Genomic DNA, 17,852 nt, shown 5'->3' on the forward strand with positions numbered 1-17,852 from the left:
TTTCGGAAACAAAATTCATCTGTTTCCTCAATATGTAAATAGAATACGGATCATTCGCACATCGACTATATATCGTTATACTCCCAAATCATGTAGGTAGATGACCTAGGATATAAATCCTAATAGATCTTTATTTTGTCCATAATATTATATTATAATGAATCGCTAAAAGTGTTGCTAAGAGTTATAGGGAACGGCTCGACCAATTCGGCTAATGTTTTAAAGTTTTGAAGGTTCTTATGGAGAGAAAACACGAAAAGGTCGCAATAGGGCATAACAACGTCTGCCAGTGCTGCTATTAGATAAAAATTCAGTTTAATAATAATTAATTAATAACTCATACCAAAAACAAAATATAATAAATGAAGAATGTTAGTGCGCGACTTATATGTTTCCAATAATTTTCCTGAGCTCCAAAATTGCCCTTTACTATTTTATATTTAATTTAAATTAACATGAACAGCACGGCAATCATTGCGTTCAGGTTCAATCGTTTACTCCTTTTAATTATATAAATTAATGCGTTACAAGGAACACTCATCGATGTAATTACTATTATAAACGTGATACCGAAACTGACTCATAAGCTGTCCACTGTTAAGCGTAGTGTACACTGCTGTAATTAATGCTTTTGTTTATGCAGATACAGTGGTGAGATGTTGCTATGCAATTTAAAGATGTATTTGAGGTTTGTTTGTTTTCTGTTACGTCGTTTAATATCTGTAGATAATAGATATGTATATAATATATTTTACAAATATCTTGTGTGCTCGGTGTTTATGCTATTCTTTTATAGCCAATATGTGCCAATGCTTGTTGGGTCTGGGTTGCGAAAGCTATGGAATGGATTTAAATTACAGCTGGAAGAATTACTATTCACGTGTCTGAGAAACTTATATGCAATATTAATATAATTATAATCTACCTATCCGCTGTATAAAGTTGTAAGCGACTCATGCGCAGTGTCAGATCGACACTCGATAGTGTGCACTCAACCTTATCGCGTGTGACGCGATTGCAAGCGGTGTACACGCGACTGCGTCGCTACGGTGCGCAGACAAGTGCATTTGTCTGTGTGTATACTTATATATTTGTATCTGAGTGTGTAGTTGTGGGTAATAAGTAATAACTAATAACTAATAGGTAATCTAGATATTATGCTATATGATATATAGATTATAGATATATAATAGGTAGCGTGATGGTGAAATAAATGCGTAACAAGTATTTGATTGGATTTCTTTCATGTTATTTCAGTTTTTTTGAAACTATTGCATAGCTTCTATCGCGGGCCTTGAGCGCGGGGAACGAATCGAGAAATTCCGTAACGAAAAAACCTCACGCTCCCCACTCCGACGGGTGGAGGTGTGGCTGTGGCTTGAAGGCATAGCATGCAATAGCTTTATTTAGTTTACAATCAATACGCTATCCAATAGTAAAAAAGTTAACTAAACTTTTTGTTTATTTTTGATTGTTGAATCTCATATTATCCATATTCTTACATGTTTGTTCGATTTTACGTTTTATAGTTACAATCGTGTAAACTTAAAGTACCTAACCACCACCGACATAATATTAAGCAACGAATGAAAAAATAAATACGTGATAACAAGTAACAACTGCGAATTAGAATTCTAAATTATTGTCACAAACGTTTCTAATCATAACCGCACAAGATAATCTACGTGTACCAGTAATTACAATAATGAAGTCGTCAATGTTCCTTCTACAATTTCACCTAGCTATATAGAGCTTTGCCACTAATATGTAACACAGTAAAACTGAAACCGAACACGTCGCGGTCAGCGAACCGGACCGGTGTCCACTGTATGAACAATACGTGTCACGTGACTCGGTAACGTGACACGACGTGATATACTAGGTGATCCAAATGAGATGAGGAGAGAGTAGCGTGTCAAATGTCATCTGGATAATTATATTCAACGAAAAGGTTTCCAGCTTTCCAAGGTAGAGAGATAACACTACAGATTAGATACATAGTATTTAGGGTGTAAAAGTCGCTTTCCGTCGTCTGTTTGTGTGTATGCTTAAAATTATACAAAAGATTTGTATGGGATTTCTTGATAGAAAGAGAGAAACACGAAGAAGGTTTAATATAATTTATTAGATTGTAGACAAAGCTAGTTTCCTATAGTTAAAACTCTAAAAAATCACGTCAATCGTTTGATAAGCCAACTGAGCTTTGAATGTACATATTAGAGTTTGTTGATCGGATTGTTTCGGTGGTTATATTACGTTGTTTGTATTACTTCGAAATTTGGTTGGTACAGTGGAACCTAGTTGGTCGCCAAAAAAATAAGATATTTAAACGCATACTAACCAATTATAGGAATGTACGTACATGCTTTTTCATGAATATTTCGATTTGTTGCGTGTCAATAATTATTGTCACTTAGAAAAACATCTGCTCGATTATCTTAAGATGTTTTTGATTCTAGGTTAATTAATTCAATTATAATGACACTTACCAAGTTCAAGTTATGCCACCTGTCTGTCCTGTCCCTTATGGATGTTTAAAGATGATCGCGTCTTAACTTTATCAGGAAATGTGATTATATTGATACTTAACGAAGACTAAACTTCAAGTAGTGCGAGTATCGTTTACTTACCCATTCATAAATTAATTCAATTAGACTTCTTCTAGAAGCACTTATGAATTGTCATAACATTGTTTTATGAATTACCACCGATTCGGAAAGCAGTTTCTACGGAGAAGAACCGGCAAGAAACTCCGGAGATTGCTCTTTACCATAAACTCAGACTCAAAAATGTTCATTTACGTACCTTTCTCAACACAATATTTACGAACTCATCTTATAATAGTTCCTATTACGTTCCAGGATCGTGTGCTAAACATCACAAGCCAAATCATGGACCAAGTGCTGGGCGACGAGCGGGTGGCGCGCGGCTTCCGCGTCAAGTTCCCGGAGGACGTGCTGCAGGACAATCTCGCTGGGCAGCTGTGGTTCGGTGCTGAGGTCAGTTTTATATGGTAGTTTGTTATGAAAAGTACAAAAAATGGAATAAAACATATAACAAGGCAAATCATGAATCAAGTGCTGGGCGATGAACGGGTTAGTTTTATGTATCTATTTTTGATGAAAAGTTAAAAAATGGACGTGATTTTCAAACACATACTATGTCTCACTAAATTGTTAAAATATCGTTTTCATTAATGGATCGTGAATGAGCTTAAAGTGTGGTTAAGACATGAGTTTTCGTATCTTTATGGAAAAATGTTTATCATTAAAGATGAGTTCAACAAACGCCTGTATTTCACGCATTTATATTCATAGTATTAAACACGAAACACTGTAAATAACAAGAAGAGTGTAAACTGCAACTATTTATCAAAAGACATGTTTGTAAATATAAATAAACTGTATTTCTCGTCACTAACTTAAATTTCCAGTGCCTAGCCGCGGGCTCGTCAATACTGAACCGCGAAGAGGAATCAGCGGCGATGCGCCCGCTAGCCAAAGCGCTCACGCGCAGCCTCGAGACGGTGCGATCGTTGCTCCGGGAACAGTGCCTCAGGCCGCGGAGACTCGCGCTACAGGACCACGACGATATGCTGCACGAGAGCTTGAGGATATTCGATAGGTTAGTAGTCGTAATAGAAGTAGGAAAGTAACAAAAGGTTGTTACATCGTCAAAATTGATGTGACAGCTCGAAAAGCATCTCAATATGTCGTATTTTGTAACATTTATCCTATTATTATATCCTGCACCTTTCTGGTGTATTATATATTTGTACCTAGGTATATTGTGCATGTTTTATCATAGTTAAACACTTTTTGTGATATATTTACTTTGGCTTATGTTATTGTTATATGAGTGCGATTGTATATTAATAAACCCTACATGAGTGTAGGGTGTAAAAAATTGAGTTAGACTCATTTGAGTGTTCCCCTCCACGGAAATCTTTAGTAAAAGGCGAAAGATTTATACGTTTTGAAGGGAAACCAGAGTGCCGAAGCTAAATATGCGTTAGAATAAGTAGTATTACGAAAAGAATAACATAAGCGCGAGTTACAAACAGCATGAACAACGGTGATGCCATCTAGTGGCCGTGTTAGTAAACCTAGTTTGCCTGACCTACTCATATGGGTTGTTTGTTACATACCCAGATAATGTTATTTTGTAGCAATTAGTTTTGATATTAAATTAAATAGGTTAATAATGTATTCATTTTTTTCTTTGCTTTATTTAAATAGTACTTACTTATTGTGTGTTGTATTTACTTATTTTATGCAAGGTACCTAGGTGTACCTATACTAGATAGGTTACCAACACAACATTTGATCGTAACTCAGGCCCCGGAATCACAGACACAATAGAAAATCTATTGTGTCGTGGACCGATCGGGCCGCTCGGGGCTCAATGGGTTAATAAACGGTAAACGCATGATTCAGTTATCATGAATATCGAAAAGGAAACAAGTGAAGAAAATTCTAATTAGTCACATTTCAACATGCCACTTCCGCTTATAACCTAAACCTACACCTTTTCACTTATAATACTATACTTACGGTCTTACTAATAAAATGTTACCCATTCGCTATGCAATGAATTAGTTATTGCAATAACCTGTCTTGTTTTTTATGATTGACGTTTCATGTGAGCAAGAGGACACAGCTATAGTAGAAAATCGTAGAAATTTATCCATTGTTTAACTTTTTTTTAGTAAGGCAGTTAGATTGCAACTTTATAATGATCTATAGTATGATTATTTATAAATATCTTATCTTCACCTTTCAGATTGTTCGCTGAATTCGAGCTATGCTACGTGAGCGCGATGGTCAACGTAAAAACACCGCACGAGTTTGAAGCTCAACAACTCATTTGTGTGCTTTTCTCTGAGAGCTTGAGAAGAGCTTTGAAACACAACTTGCTTACGCAGGAACAGGTATGGAGCATTTATTTATTGATTAGGAACGGGTATGATTCTTATCATTTATGAAATGTATGAGCGATAGCCGATGTAATAAGGAGTAACTTACGGCTACTTTTATTTATCCTTTATTTGAACATACATACCAAGGCAAACAAACTTAGAACATAATTTTATACAATTATAACAAACAGGCACTTTTTATTGTGATATACCTAAGTTGCACAGAAAATCATCATCATTATCCGAATATTTTCTCAAAGTCACTAAGTTTTGTTCCGTCAAAGTGGACTCACAATATTATAATACACAAAAAAATAAATACTTATTTCAATATTTTTTTCGTATTTAAATTGTATATTAACAAAACAAATTTGTAAACATTTCAGGTGGATTCGTACGATCCGGCGTTGATGTTCGCAGTGCCTCGTCTAGCGATAGTCAGCGGCTTGCTCATATACTCTAGTGGCCCGCTGTCTATCGATAAACCGCCTGGTAAGTTGATTTTATTTAAATGTGATATGAGTCGTGTTGTCTTCTGTATTCTTTCCGTATAAAGTGTGAGAGCGTTTTCACATTGTCCGGTCCGATATCGGATATCGGAAGCCGATAGCCGATATCCGATATCGGACACAATTTGCCCTTTCACATTATCCGATAATATCGTCCCGATATCATGAGTGTTGCCAGAAACTGGAAAAGTAGATATATGGAGAATTAAAAAAAACAGTGGATGCATTTATGTTACAAAAAATAAACTTTATTTTAAATAAAATAAATAGTAATAAATAAACTATGTTTTTCAAACCGGTTTAATCTGCTGACTGCGGAGTTTGGATTTGTACCCTCTGCAGAGTCAGAATCTAGTTTCAATATTCAATTTCATTGTGAGGCTTGTTTTTTTTATATGCTGTTTTTCTTTTTTTAATAATAGAACATGTTGTGTGGTCGCGTCGTAGTGAATTTTAGAACTTTTTTATATTAAATCATGTACGACTGTTATGTTCTTATACAAATAAAATAAAATAAAATTCAACTCAGTATTAAAGCGACGAAACTGGCAAATATAAATTCAAATTACATTTACAAATGTAGGTGCTGTTATCTACCACAGAACAGTAAATTATCTACGTAGTACCACAGACTAATAATAATATAGCCATATATAATCTAAGCATACGAGCCATGACAACCAAAATGTAAACAAGCCAAACAAGCTCAAAAGTCGCCGCGCGTTCTTGACAAAATGTAAGGTCGCCGCATTCTAATTCTGAAATTTTAGAGAAAACTAAACAAAATTGCCGTATTGTAAATTTTCTTTTCAATAAAAAGAGTTTGATTTAAAAAAATTCAACTGATAGATCGTAGTTGTACATACAGTAAAAATAACTACAAAAAAGAAACCGACTTCAAAAACAGCTGGAAAAGTAAAATATAAAAAAGATTTGATATTATTAATTACTTAATATTATTTAGATGTGCTATTTATTATACAGGTTTGATATCGGCGCTAAAACAAAGCACTAAATCTGTGACTCAATGACAACAATACAATAAACAGCTTACAGCACAACAGTAGTCCAAGTAGGAGGAGGAGCGAGGCAGAATGAGTAAATAAAGATAAAAGACACTAATATTTCGAAGATACGGTTGAATTTAAGAACGCAATATATTTTTGTTTACTTCAGTTCAGCCAATTGCCGTATATTATAGGACGGTATTAAAATAGCTCCCGTAAAAATAGTATTTTTAATGCCTTTAAATACTTAAATGAATGTTTTCTTAATAAAAAGGTTTAAAGTAAATGAAAGGATTTTTTTTTACATTTAGCGCCTAGAAATGACTGAAAATACACAAACTAGTGCTTTTTTTGCTGTTGGTATACTACCTTTTCGAAAATTGAGTTTGTAACACTGAACATTATCGTCCGATAGTTCACGGGAATATCGGTGTTGGCTCCGATATCCGATATCGGACCGGACAATGTGAAAGACAGGTACCTAAATCATACATTTTACTTAGCCTCCGATATCGGATATCGGCTATCGGCGCCCGATATCCGATATCGGACCGGACAATGTGAAAACGCTCTGAGAAGTGGTCGTGGGTTACAAAGTAAAAGATGGTACTTCATATCATAAATTTGTTAAAAAATTCTACACTGTAAATGTAAAATTAAATAGGAATATAATATGTTGAAAATAAATTTGTAATGGTATTTACAGAGGAAATGTCGAATTTGTTTTAACGCTTTTGTTTTGTGTAGGAATTGTTGCACATGTTTCGCACACTTTTTTCCCCCTTTCTATGCCGTTTCCCTTTCTGTGTCTGCCAATTTCGTTAAAACTACTCATATAATTCCAGTGTTATTCTCTCCTTTTTAATCGACTTAATTGAAAGTTTGTACATTTATAAAGGATATAAGGAACTATATAATAATGTCATCAGTCAAAGCATGTTTTTTTTAACTATATTAATTACTAGCTGTGCTCTGCAGTTTTGCGCGCAGTTCTCGAGATTATTACGTTCAAACAAACAAACTCTTTAGCTTTATAATATTAAGATGATTCACACATTATTTTGTTCGTATGCATGAGCAGAGGAGATGTCGGACATGTTCCGCCCGTTCCGCACGCTGCTGCACAAGATCCGCTCGCTGCTGTGGACGCTGGAGCGGCGTGAATTGGCAGCACTGGAGCGTTTGCTGTGCACTAACGGGGACCTGGCCGCGTTATCCGGCCTCGACCTGCCGCCCGGTCAGTTTATTTTAAAGTGAAACTTTTATTACATCGTCTCAAACTTTTTGGTCTGCGTAGCGCATATCGCGTGACGCACGATACGTATGATGATTATCGTACAAATACGATAATTTTTAGTTAAATGTCTATAGTGTGAAAAAAAGTTTCACTTTTACCGTGGTTTCATAAAACCACACTACATTTTTTAAGCTATTGCATAGCTTATACCGCGGGCCTTGAGCGCGGGGACCGAATCGAGAAATGCCGTAACGAAAAAAACTCACGCTCCCCACTCCGACGGGCGGAGGTGTGGCGTGAAGGCATGCTATGCAATAGCTTTACCGCGGCAGTCCCCGAGTGCCACACGTCTTTTTTTTACTAGCTTACCGCCCGCGGCTTCGCCCGCTTTTGTCTAAAACCTAATAAATTATATACTACTAGCGGTCCGCCCCGCCTTCGCCCGTGGTACATATTTCTCAGGGTCTAAAGATTGTCTGTGCCAAATTTCATCAAAATCGGTCCAGTAGTTTATGAGCCTATTCATTACAATCAAACAAACAAACAAAGTTTTCCTCTTTATAATATTAGTGTAGAAAACCTTCCTCTTGAATCACTCTTATCTATTAAAAAAACAATAAACATATTACTCGTGATGGTGTACGTTCTGTAGCGTTAGCTCCTTTTAAGTATTCTTCTATTAGCTACTATACAAAAAAAATTGAGTATTGGTAGTTATATGTTAATGTTAAAAATAAACATGAATTTTAAATTCCATGATTTTAATAAATTCTTTCTTATCATTTCAGTGGAAGACTCATCAGCCGATTCGTGTTACCCGGACATCGGTGAATTTGTGTCGAAATTCTACGCGGACCACGCTCATTGTAAAGAGTTGTATACGCAGAAGTATGTTTATGTCCTCTATTAGTTAATTGCAACAAGTTTAATTGAAAATTAGTATTTCTATTGACATTATCGTGAAATAAATCTTTCTTGATTTACATCAAGTATTTATGAAATTTTTATAATATCTTGAAATTTATGCAAATATTTTCATTGACTTTATAAATTATTAAAGTTAAAATTAGATATACCGGCGAAATAATAATATTATTGTTATATTTTTGCTACCACAATTCTAAAGATTGCCATTTTTTTCAGTTCCAACGAACCGACGATAACAGACGCTGACTACTTGCCAGACAATATAGAAGTGATGACACCAATCATAGATGGACTCAGGCGTCTCAACGAGGACATGGACGACGTGTCCGAACACGACGACAGAGACAAACACACAGACACGACAAGCACAGACACGTTCCAAACGAACGAGAGTATGGACAGAAGCAGGAAAATCAGTAGAGCCGAAACTGACCTGTCCTCACTGAGGAATCTATCCACCAACGGCCTTATGATGTTCGACCCGCTTGTCATAAACGCAGTCGCAGCGTCCACGTCAAACGAAACGCCCAGACAAATACCGGACCAAGAACTAGTCACGTCGCTAAACGAACAAGTCACGGAAATTGCTGATAGACTCTCCTCTATAGTTAGCGATGTAGACATTCTGGACCAAATGCATTCGTATTCTACCAACGATGTGCCCACTTTGACTGAGAACTCGGAAACATACTTCCCTGGACCCAGGAACGAGCAATTGAGTTGCATGCCCTCTACTAGTCACGGATATTTGATTCCCAACGCAATAAGCCAAGAACCAGTAGTATTAGCCTCGTTGTCGCATAACAATTCCGCCGTTTTCAACCAAGACGACGACAACGAAATAGGAAACAATGATCTCCCACTCATCATACCCGACAATATAGACGCAGAAATTGTAAATAGTAATATCTCCCTAGCTAACGTTAATCTAAGTTCCCTGTTACTCACTAACGAAGAGTTTAGACAAATTATAGATATCGATAACCGAAGTGAAGATAACACGAGCTTTCATTCCGCCAAAATGGACAACGATGAGCGCGTTAAATTCATGTTAGGTTACGATAGCGATCACGAGTCGCCCGTCGATTCTGGGGTTAGCACAGAAAACACAAGCTTAGATAGATCTCCCGATACAGACCAGAATAAAATAAAAGACAACCATTTCATGGAACAAAACAGGGTATTAAACACGGAAGTCGATAAAGACGCGAAAAACAATCTAGAGAGTTCTTTCGATATATCCGGCGAGGTGACTGTAAATATTAATTATAAGGAGCAGGATAATCAGAAGAACGAGGCTGGATCATCACAAATAGTTATAGATAGGCTCCAAGGGGAGAGTTCCAATGAGAGTAATGCGCAAGAAGAATTTAGGACAATAGAGGAAGTTATAACCGAATTGAGAAGGCAAAGACTGTCCGATATAAATTTAACGCCGGTAGAAGAGAGAACAGAGACGCCGAATTCGTCACAAAGCAGTGTTAGAAAGAAACGAAAGAGTGGGGGCAAAAGTAAGAAGAAAAAATGGTCGCCCAGTATGGTCATATTGGATAATAGGACGACGCAATCGCAGAGTAGCCCGCTCAGATTGAATTTGGACCATTTTGTTGAGGAGAGGTGAGATTTTTATTCTTTTTCAATGTTAGAATTAAAATTATGTCAGTGTATGAGTTTCATTTTATCTAGCTTTTAAATATGTCATTTCATTTTGCAGATTAATGTCCATTTTGTCATGATAATATGTGATGTTAATGTCATTAATGTCCATTTGTCTTCATACATGATTGTTTTTTGTTCAAATTGTGTAATTTTCCTGAAAAAAGGGAATGTAATTTATCTCTATGTAGTCAAAATGTAACAAATCCTAAAAAAAAAAAAAAAATACTAGGACTAGAAGTCATATTATCACATATTTTTTGTAATAATGTTATATATGAAATGTTTACAGCGGAACCTCGTGTGGCACGTCCGAGTGTGCGGACGACGAGCAAATCGCGTTAGCGCTACAGGCTCAAGAACTAGCCGCTAGACATCAGGCTAGAGCGAAATTCAAGTAAGTTTTAGTAATTTTAAATCGTGTATAAAAAGATAGATTTATTATCTTAGAAATATTTTTCATATGTTCACTTTTTTAACTACGTTAAAATTTTACGAGATTATTTTTATATATGTTAATTTTGCAATGGTTAAGATTTGTTTGTAGTTATTTCATGACCGGTTTCTATGTTATTTAGTGTATAGTTTCTCCTATGCTATAGCGCTATTGGTTGAATAATATCAATTTCATTTCTTAACAGTACATCGTAAGTATTTTCTTTTGAGAATATACAGATTATTTTATGTTGTAGAATATTAAATTGTCGGTCCCTTTATTCTCATATCAAAACTTACTCATAATTAAACGTTATAATTTCAGATCGAGCGAAGACCTCATCCACCGTCTGTTCGTCTGCATAGCGGGCGTAGCGGACCAGTTGCAGACGAACTTCGCAGCAGACCTTCGCAACATTCTGAAGGCTGTGTTCCTCATGAACCAGACTAGTGATACTCCGAAAGAAGAGGAGGAAGCACCTCCAGCTATAGAGTACCAGCCAACAGAGGATCAGGTTATACAGAATGGTGAGTAGGATATTTCTAAAAAAAAATCGGTCAAAAAGACGATTTTTAAATGATATAAGTAATTATCATAAGTGAGCTGTAAAAAGCTGAAAAATTCCAACAGATAAGTTAATAATTCGGAGAGAGGTTATTTTTAATTTCAAAAAATGGTCGAAAAATGTTGCCTAAGTACCATTAATATTTGTATTTAGAAAATATGTACCAATAAATTCCCTAACGCACATAGAGAAAAATTTCCATTTACTAATTTCATTTTTTTAATAACATTTTGATAAATTAATACTACCTGTCGCGGCAAACGTTGTTCTGCCTTACTCTTATCACTTAGGGTTATGAAAAATAAATGTTGGCCGTTTATCAGAGCTACCCAATATGCACAGAAAATTTCATGAGAATCGGTCCAGCCGTTTTGGAGGAGTACGGTAACGTAACATTGTGACACGGGAATTTTATATATTAGAAGATTAATTATAAAAATTCTCTTACAGGCAGTTCATTCGACAGCGTATATTCAGCGGAGGAAGTGTATGCGGACAGTAATTCGGACACTCCCTCAGAGAACAGTCACGTAGCGAGAAGGAATACGGTCAATTCTGCGACCATTGAAGAAACGACACAGAATGAGGGTAGACGGAAATCTATGGAGAATAACGGGAACCTACAAGCCTCTGTGTCCACTGGTGATCTCACTTTGAGGTAATTATGATGTTTTTAAAGGTATATTTAGGTAAAAATCAGGTAATCACCTGACTTGTGTAAGCGAGCGAGATAGTAGCGAGTAATTTGAACATAAAACAGTCCAGACACATGCACAGGAAACATGGTTAAATTTACACAATAGTCAAATAAATCAACCGACGCACTATATGTTTTTAGGCCCGAAAAAGTGACATTCTTGTTTTATTGGAAATATCTAAGGAGCTTCTCTTTTTAAATGCACGAGTAGAACACCCAGAGTTTTATTTCAAAAACACGATTTTTTTAAAAATATTTAAAATATTGGAATTTTCGCGGCCGAATGTGCTAAATAAATTCGTATAAAAAAAAAATAGATACACTAGATAATTTATTATGTTGCTAATATATGTAGTGACTACAGGCGCAAATTATCCCTTTTTGAAATTTTCGATATTGTCGATAGAGATAGAAGTATTGTAATTTTTATTGATTTTCGTTTTTATTTTTTTATATGAAATGCAGGCGTTAGTAGAAGTTCTGTTTAGTACTAAAAGAAGCCTTGAACTGAGGTCTACATGTGACAAAAATACCACATTCTAACCACGAAGTTATTACGAGAAATAGATTTTCAAAGAATAGATTTTCGCGTAGTGGGTGACGAAGTGCGCTTAAATGAACGTGCATTTTGCACGTGCGCAGCCTCGTGACCGCCACAACGTGAACAATGGCGGGAGCGAGTGCTTCCCGCGTGCTGCATGTGTGGAAACACTTTATTCAATTAAAATGAAATTGGGACAAAATTGTAATGTGTTTTTGAGTGAATCTTTATCGGAGTTGGAAAAAAAAATTAGTGTAACATTTTTTCGTTACGTGTGACATTTTCATTTTTCTGTTACGCGCCATATTTTTCTTATCCTGACCACGCGTGATTCGACGTATTTATTAGTCGCGAATAGTAAATTATTTTTTGAAAAATACGGTCATAAAGAAGTTTCACTTCTTACGTACTAGTACACGCACACATTTTTTTTTTATAATTATAGTGCGAATCGAGTGCTGAGTTATCTCTTTCAGTGTAAAACGTGTTTCACTAGTAACTCTGATTTTTTTCCATTTTATTCATGATGCAAATCCTACTAATATTATAAATGCGAAAGTTTGTAAGGATAGATGTGTATGTTTATGTTTGTTCCTCTTTCACGCAAATACCACTGAATCGTTTACCATGAAATTTAGCACACATATACAGGGTAACTTGGATTAACACATAGGATAGGTTTCCCGGAAATCCCAGGGGAACGGGAAATATGCGGGTTTTTTTATAAAAACGCGGGCGAAGCCGCGGGCGGAAAGCTAGTATAAAAATAGTTTTTACCTTTTTTAACCGACTTCAAAAAAAGGAGGAGGTCATCAATTCGGCCGGTTTTTTTATTTTATGTATGTACACCGATTACTCCGAGGCTTCTGAACCGATTTACGTGATTCTTTTTTTGTTCGATGCGGGATGGTGTCGAATTGGTTCCATAACAATTTTATTAGGATAGTTAGGGCCAGTAGTTTTTATTTTATGAGCATTTTTGTCTGTATTTGTAAATGTTGCAAGTGCGAGTTTGAAGTCGGTTGTTTTTAACTTGTGTATTGAATTTTATTTATTTTTACACGCTTTATATTAGCTTCACCTGTATGTTTGTAACCGACTTCTTTAGGCGCGATTTTGACCCACTTTAAATGGCCAGATTTCGTTCAAACTTTGTAGATTTATTGAGGACCGATGACAATATACTAATTTTAGTTCAGGATACATCGCCCATTTTTGCAAGTGACTACTATCAAGCTAATTTTCCGTTTGTAGCTTTATTTTGATGAGACGCCCAATAATTTAGTGTACGAAAGTCTCGATTGTGGTAGCTAACAGAGATAACAAGGATAAAAATTTTTGATTTGATGGTTCTCAAATATTTATAACTAACTGAATTTTTTTTATTGTTCAATCTCAAGATAATTACCTAAATTATTCGAAAAAATATTTGTCCTACAAAATCTATGCTTGGTTCAAAGAGTCCCCCTTTCCAAAGTGTATCGATAACGAGGTCATCATAAATGATTACTAACAAGCTGATTTTTTTGTTTTCACTTAGTTAATGTTTATATAATTCAACAGACATATTGTCCTACAAATTGCGTAATAAATATTTGAGAACCATCAAATCAAAAAATTGTATCCTTGTTATCTCTGTTAGCTACCACAATCGAGAGTTTCGTACACGAAATTATTCGGTGCCTCATCAAAATAAAGCTACAAACTGAAAATCAGCTTGATAGTAGTCACTTGCAACTATTATTTTTTATTTTATTATTATATATATTTTTAAACTATTATTATTTCCGTTTCCAGCGGGCGGTCCCGCAGCCCGGCGGGCGCGCCCGTGGAGCGGCTGCCCGAGTGGGTGCCCGACATCGCGGCGCCGGCCTGCATGCGCTGCGCCGCCAGCTTCACCGCCTTCCGCCGCCGACACCACTGCCGCAACTGCGGTAAGCGCACCGCACACTATCTATACAGTAAAAGCTCCTTATTCGCGCTTCCTTCATTCGCGGTTTCACTATTCGCGGATGAAAAAAATGCGACCTAATTCCTATATTCACGGCATTAAATTCTTTATTCGCGGATCGAATCGCTGCATGGGTAGGTACATAACATATAAAATGTATTTACTTAATTAAAAATCATTCGTTATCCTTAGTAAACGTCTGAACTACAACTACGAAATTATAATGTCGACTAAAAAAAAACAAGTAAAAAGTGCCAAGCCATTGCCTAATTAAATGGTAATTAATAAATATGTATAAAAAACTTCAATTAAACTGATTTCTTTATGTATTTGCTTATTTATTTCGTCGCCTAGGAACGTATCCCCTATAACCCCATACAAATTACCATTCCTTATTCACGGTTTCTCTATTCGCGGCATATTTACGGAACCTACTACCCGCGAATAAAGAACTTTTACTGTACTAATATAAAATATTATAAAGAGGAAAACTTTGTTTGTTTGTTTGTTTGAACGCGCTAATCTTTGGAACTACTGGTCCGATTTGAAAAATTATTTCGGTGTTAGATAGGCTTATTTATCGAGGAAGGCTATAGGCTATATATCATCACGCTACTACTAACAGGAGTGGAGCCAAGGGATCGAAACCGCGCGGAGCAGCTAGTAATGTATATAGGTGGTATTGCACATGAGATGCACTCGGCGTGGTTCTTGTATTGGTGACGTTGGTCGAACCGCTGCACAAACACCACACGCGTGTGTATGCTCATGGTGGCATGCAGGCAAACACTAGTATTTAATACTTGTGCAACATGAATTTTTGTAGCGTATACACTGTACATTGTATAAATCCCTAATACTGTTGCGCGAGCGGCACTGCGTCAAAAAAAATACGGTAAGTATAAAGAGCTTCGCATTGAATCATCGGCGTGGTTCTTGTATTGTTTTGTTGTATTATGTTATTGTATTTGTGCAACTATTGGAGGTCTTGGTTATGCGTATGTAACGCGCTGTGTAAACGTCTCATTGCAGGAACCTTCACTACAAAAAAGATCAATAAACTGAAGACAGTAACTTAATAAATATTTTTAATCGTTTTTTGTTCCTTTTTAAATATTTTTTTTCGTCTCATACAATAACATACCTAATTGTTCTTTAAATAACAATAATTAAAAACCATTTTTGTCCACAATTCACAGGCAAAGTGTTCTGCGCGTCGTGCAGTTCGAATTCAATCCCGTTGCCACGCTACGGGCAAATGAAGCCCGTACGAGTCTGCGAGGAGTGCTTCCAGTGTATAGCGCGCACTTGCAGGCGGCATACGTATCGGTAACTGTGTGAAAATAAACTAAATTAGCAAGAAAAAAACAATAAATGTAATAAAAAAAAAATGTGGGTAAACGCGAAAATTTTTGTAAAAGTGGGTACTTTTGAATTTTTTGTAAAAGACGTGATTGGAACTGTATTTTTGTCTCTTTTATTCGCTATTGTGTTTCAGTTTCCATTTTCATAATAGAAGTTGTTTTAAAAGACTCGAGCTAAACATGTTTTGGATTTTCATTCGTAAATTATGAAAAGAGATGGGTGATATTGTTTTTAGTTTCAACGTTATATAGTAAAATTGAAAAAATTTTTTACTCGAAAAATAATTTTAAAGCGTGAACTAAGCAATATTTTGACATTTTCACTCTTTAATGTTGAAAAAGAAAGTGTTTAGTTAAAAAATATATAAAAGAAAATCCGCAGAAAAAAAATCTTTGACAGATGAAAATAACTTTCAGAAACTAAAAACTTAAGATTTTCACATAACAATAATAAATACCTAAGACGAATTAATATTGATCATTTCGAAAAATATGTTTATTTTGACGCATAGTAAAAATCATCACCACGATTTATGTAAAAAAGGGAAAAGACGATTTCAATGTATGATATTATCAAATAATTTCCGTGCAATCTTTTTTATTAGATAACTTAATTTTTCATTTTCATAATTTCTTCCATAGTTTCTGTTTCTGTTCTTTTGATCTTATAAATATTGTCTTCATTTTCATATTGCACGGATTTACTTTCATTGTATAAAATATCGAGTGACTTTCTTCAGAATATGACGGACAATACTCACTTCGGGTGAATGTTAAAAAATGTAATAAATGGATATTATTTTATATTTTGTAAATTTAACAAAGAGAATAATAAGAAAATAAGGTTTAAAATCAACAAATATTGATGTGCTATGGATAATTAAACCTTTTAAAATGTGATATTTCTCACATGTAAAGTTTACAAAATGTAAAAATATTTACCTATTGTTAACAACCCACATTTATATGGAATAAGTTCAATATTTCGCACATTGGTTTTAGAGGTTTTGAAAAATTAATATTGAAGAGATAATTAATAGCTATTTTGAATCTTATGGTACATATTTTTAAGGTTATAAAATGATAGATTTTTTACGCATTAAAAGTTTGGCATAGATTTAAATATAAAATTATGTATAACTTCTTTACTAACCTTCTTAATATTAAGCGTTCAAAACCATCTATTATTCAAATAAATAAACATATTTCCAACTATTTTTCGTGATATTTTTTAATTTTTATTCCAAAATCTATAGTTTTACCTACCTTACGCCTATATCAAAGAAACTTCGTTGAGTGTAAACACACAATAATAATATTAAATATATAGTTTTTTCTTATTCATAAGGTTTATTTTTGCTTAACGCGGTTTGTTTGGTAAAGGCCAGAACGTGTTAAAATATATTTTTTCCATAATTATTGACTGATGAAACATTATGTATTAAGTTGTGTTTTTATAGGTAGCTCTCTAAAATAAATACGCATTGTTGCTATGCTATTTTAATGTTAAATGTAGCCATGTTATTTTTGGCCAATGCACGAAAGAAAACAGTTGAAAAAAGGGAAAAAATCTTCAATATTTTTGAAGTGAATTAAGATAAGATTCCTTCACCTCCAATTTAAATCATAATATGGACGTCGAATTCCATGAAATTGGTTGTAAATTAAAAAAAAGTGACAAATATTATTGTTGACTTAAAGAATTGGCCGAAAATAACAGAGCTACTAGTAAAAAAAATAAAACCTTTATAAATAGAAATATATTTTAAGAGCGAACGATGTTTATATTTTTAACGTGAACGTGTTGAAATAAAAATTATATTCCATACATTTTTATAATCGAAGGTGTTAGATTAGGTTCGAGTAAGTTTTATTGTAAATTTTGTAAAGGTAACATTGTACCCATAGATTAGATTGCTTTTTGTATATTTTATGAAAAGATGCGGTACGATTGAGACCAATAAGTGATATGTTGATACTGTTATGTAATTTGTGAAAATAAAAATAAATGTCATATATTAGGAATTGGGAGTTTTCTTAATAC

The 17,852-nt window shown here is 34.8% G+C and overlaps 1 protein-coding gene and 1 non-coding gene across 3 annotated transcripts in view; one reads left to right on the plus strand and one right to left on the minus strand.

Moving 5' to 3' along the window:
* The window catches only part of LOC123702681 (lateral signaling target protein 2 homolog), a 31,531-nt gene extending 13,698 nt beyond the window's left edge, over positions 1–17,833 (plus strand). For both annotated transcript variants that reach the window (XM_045650458.1, XM_045650457.1), the window contains exons 3-14: positions 2,862–2,999; positions 3,434–3,624; positions 4,783–4,930; positions 5,305–5,410; positions 7,516–7,671; positions 8,460–8,559; positions 8,815–10,215; positions 10,547–10,651; positions 11,015–11,217; positions 11,706–11,913; positions 14,291–14,427; positions 15,644–17,833. In XM_045650458.1, the coding sequence (XP_045506414.1) occupies positions 2,862–2,999; positions 3,434–3,624; positions 4,783–4,930; positions 5,305–5,410; positions 7,516–7,671; positions 8,460–8,559; positions 8,815–10,215; positions 10,547–10,651; positions 11,015–11,217; positions 11,706–11,913; positions 14,291–14,427; positions 15,644–15,777 (3,027 nt within the window). In that variant the 3' untranslated portion in view covers positions 15,778–17,833. The remainder of the gene's footprint in view (positions 1–2,861; positions 3,000–3,433; positions 3,625–4,782; positions 4,931–5,304; positions 5,411–7,515; positions 7,672–8,459; positions 8,560–8,814; positions 10,216–10,546; positions 10,652–11,014; positions 11,218–11,705; positions 11,914–14,290; positions 14,428–15,643) is intronic.
* LOC123702983 lies at positions 3,879–3,995 on the minus strand. The gene has a single exon (XR_006752947.1). It is a non-coding gene; the product is annotated as a U5 spliceosomal RNA (small nuclear RNA).
* Positions 17,834–17,852: the final 19 nt, after the last annotated feature.

The sequence above is a fragment of the Colias croceus genome, chromosome 24 (genome assembly GCF_905220415.1).
Source record: "Colias croceus chromosome 24, ilColCroc2.1".
Taxonomy (NCBI): Eukaryota; Metazoa; Arthropoda; class Insecta; order Lepidoptera; family Pieridae; genus Colias; species Colias croceus.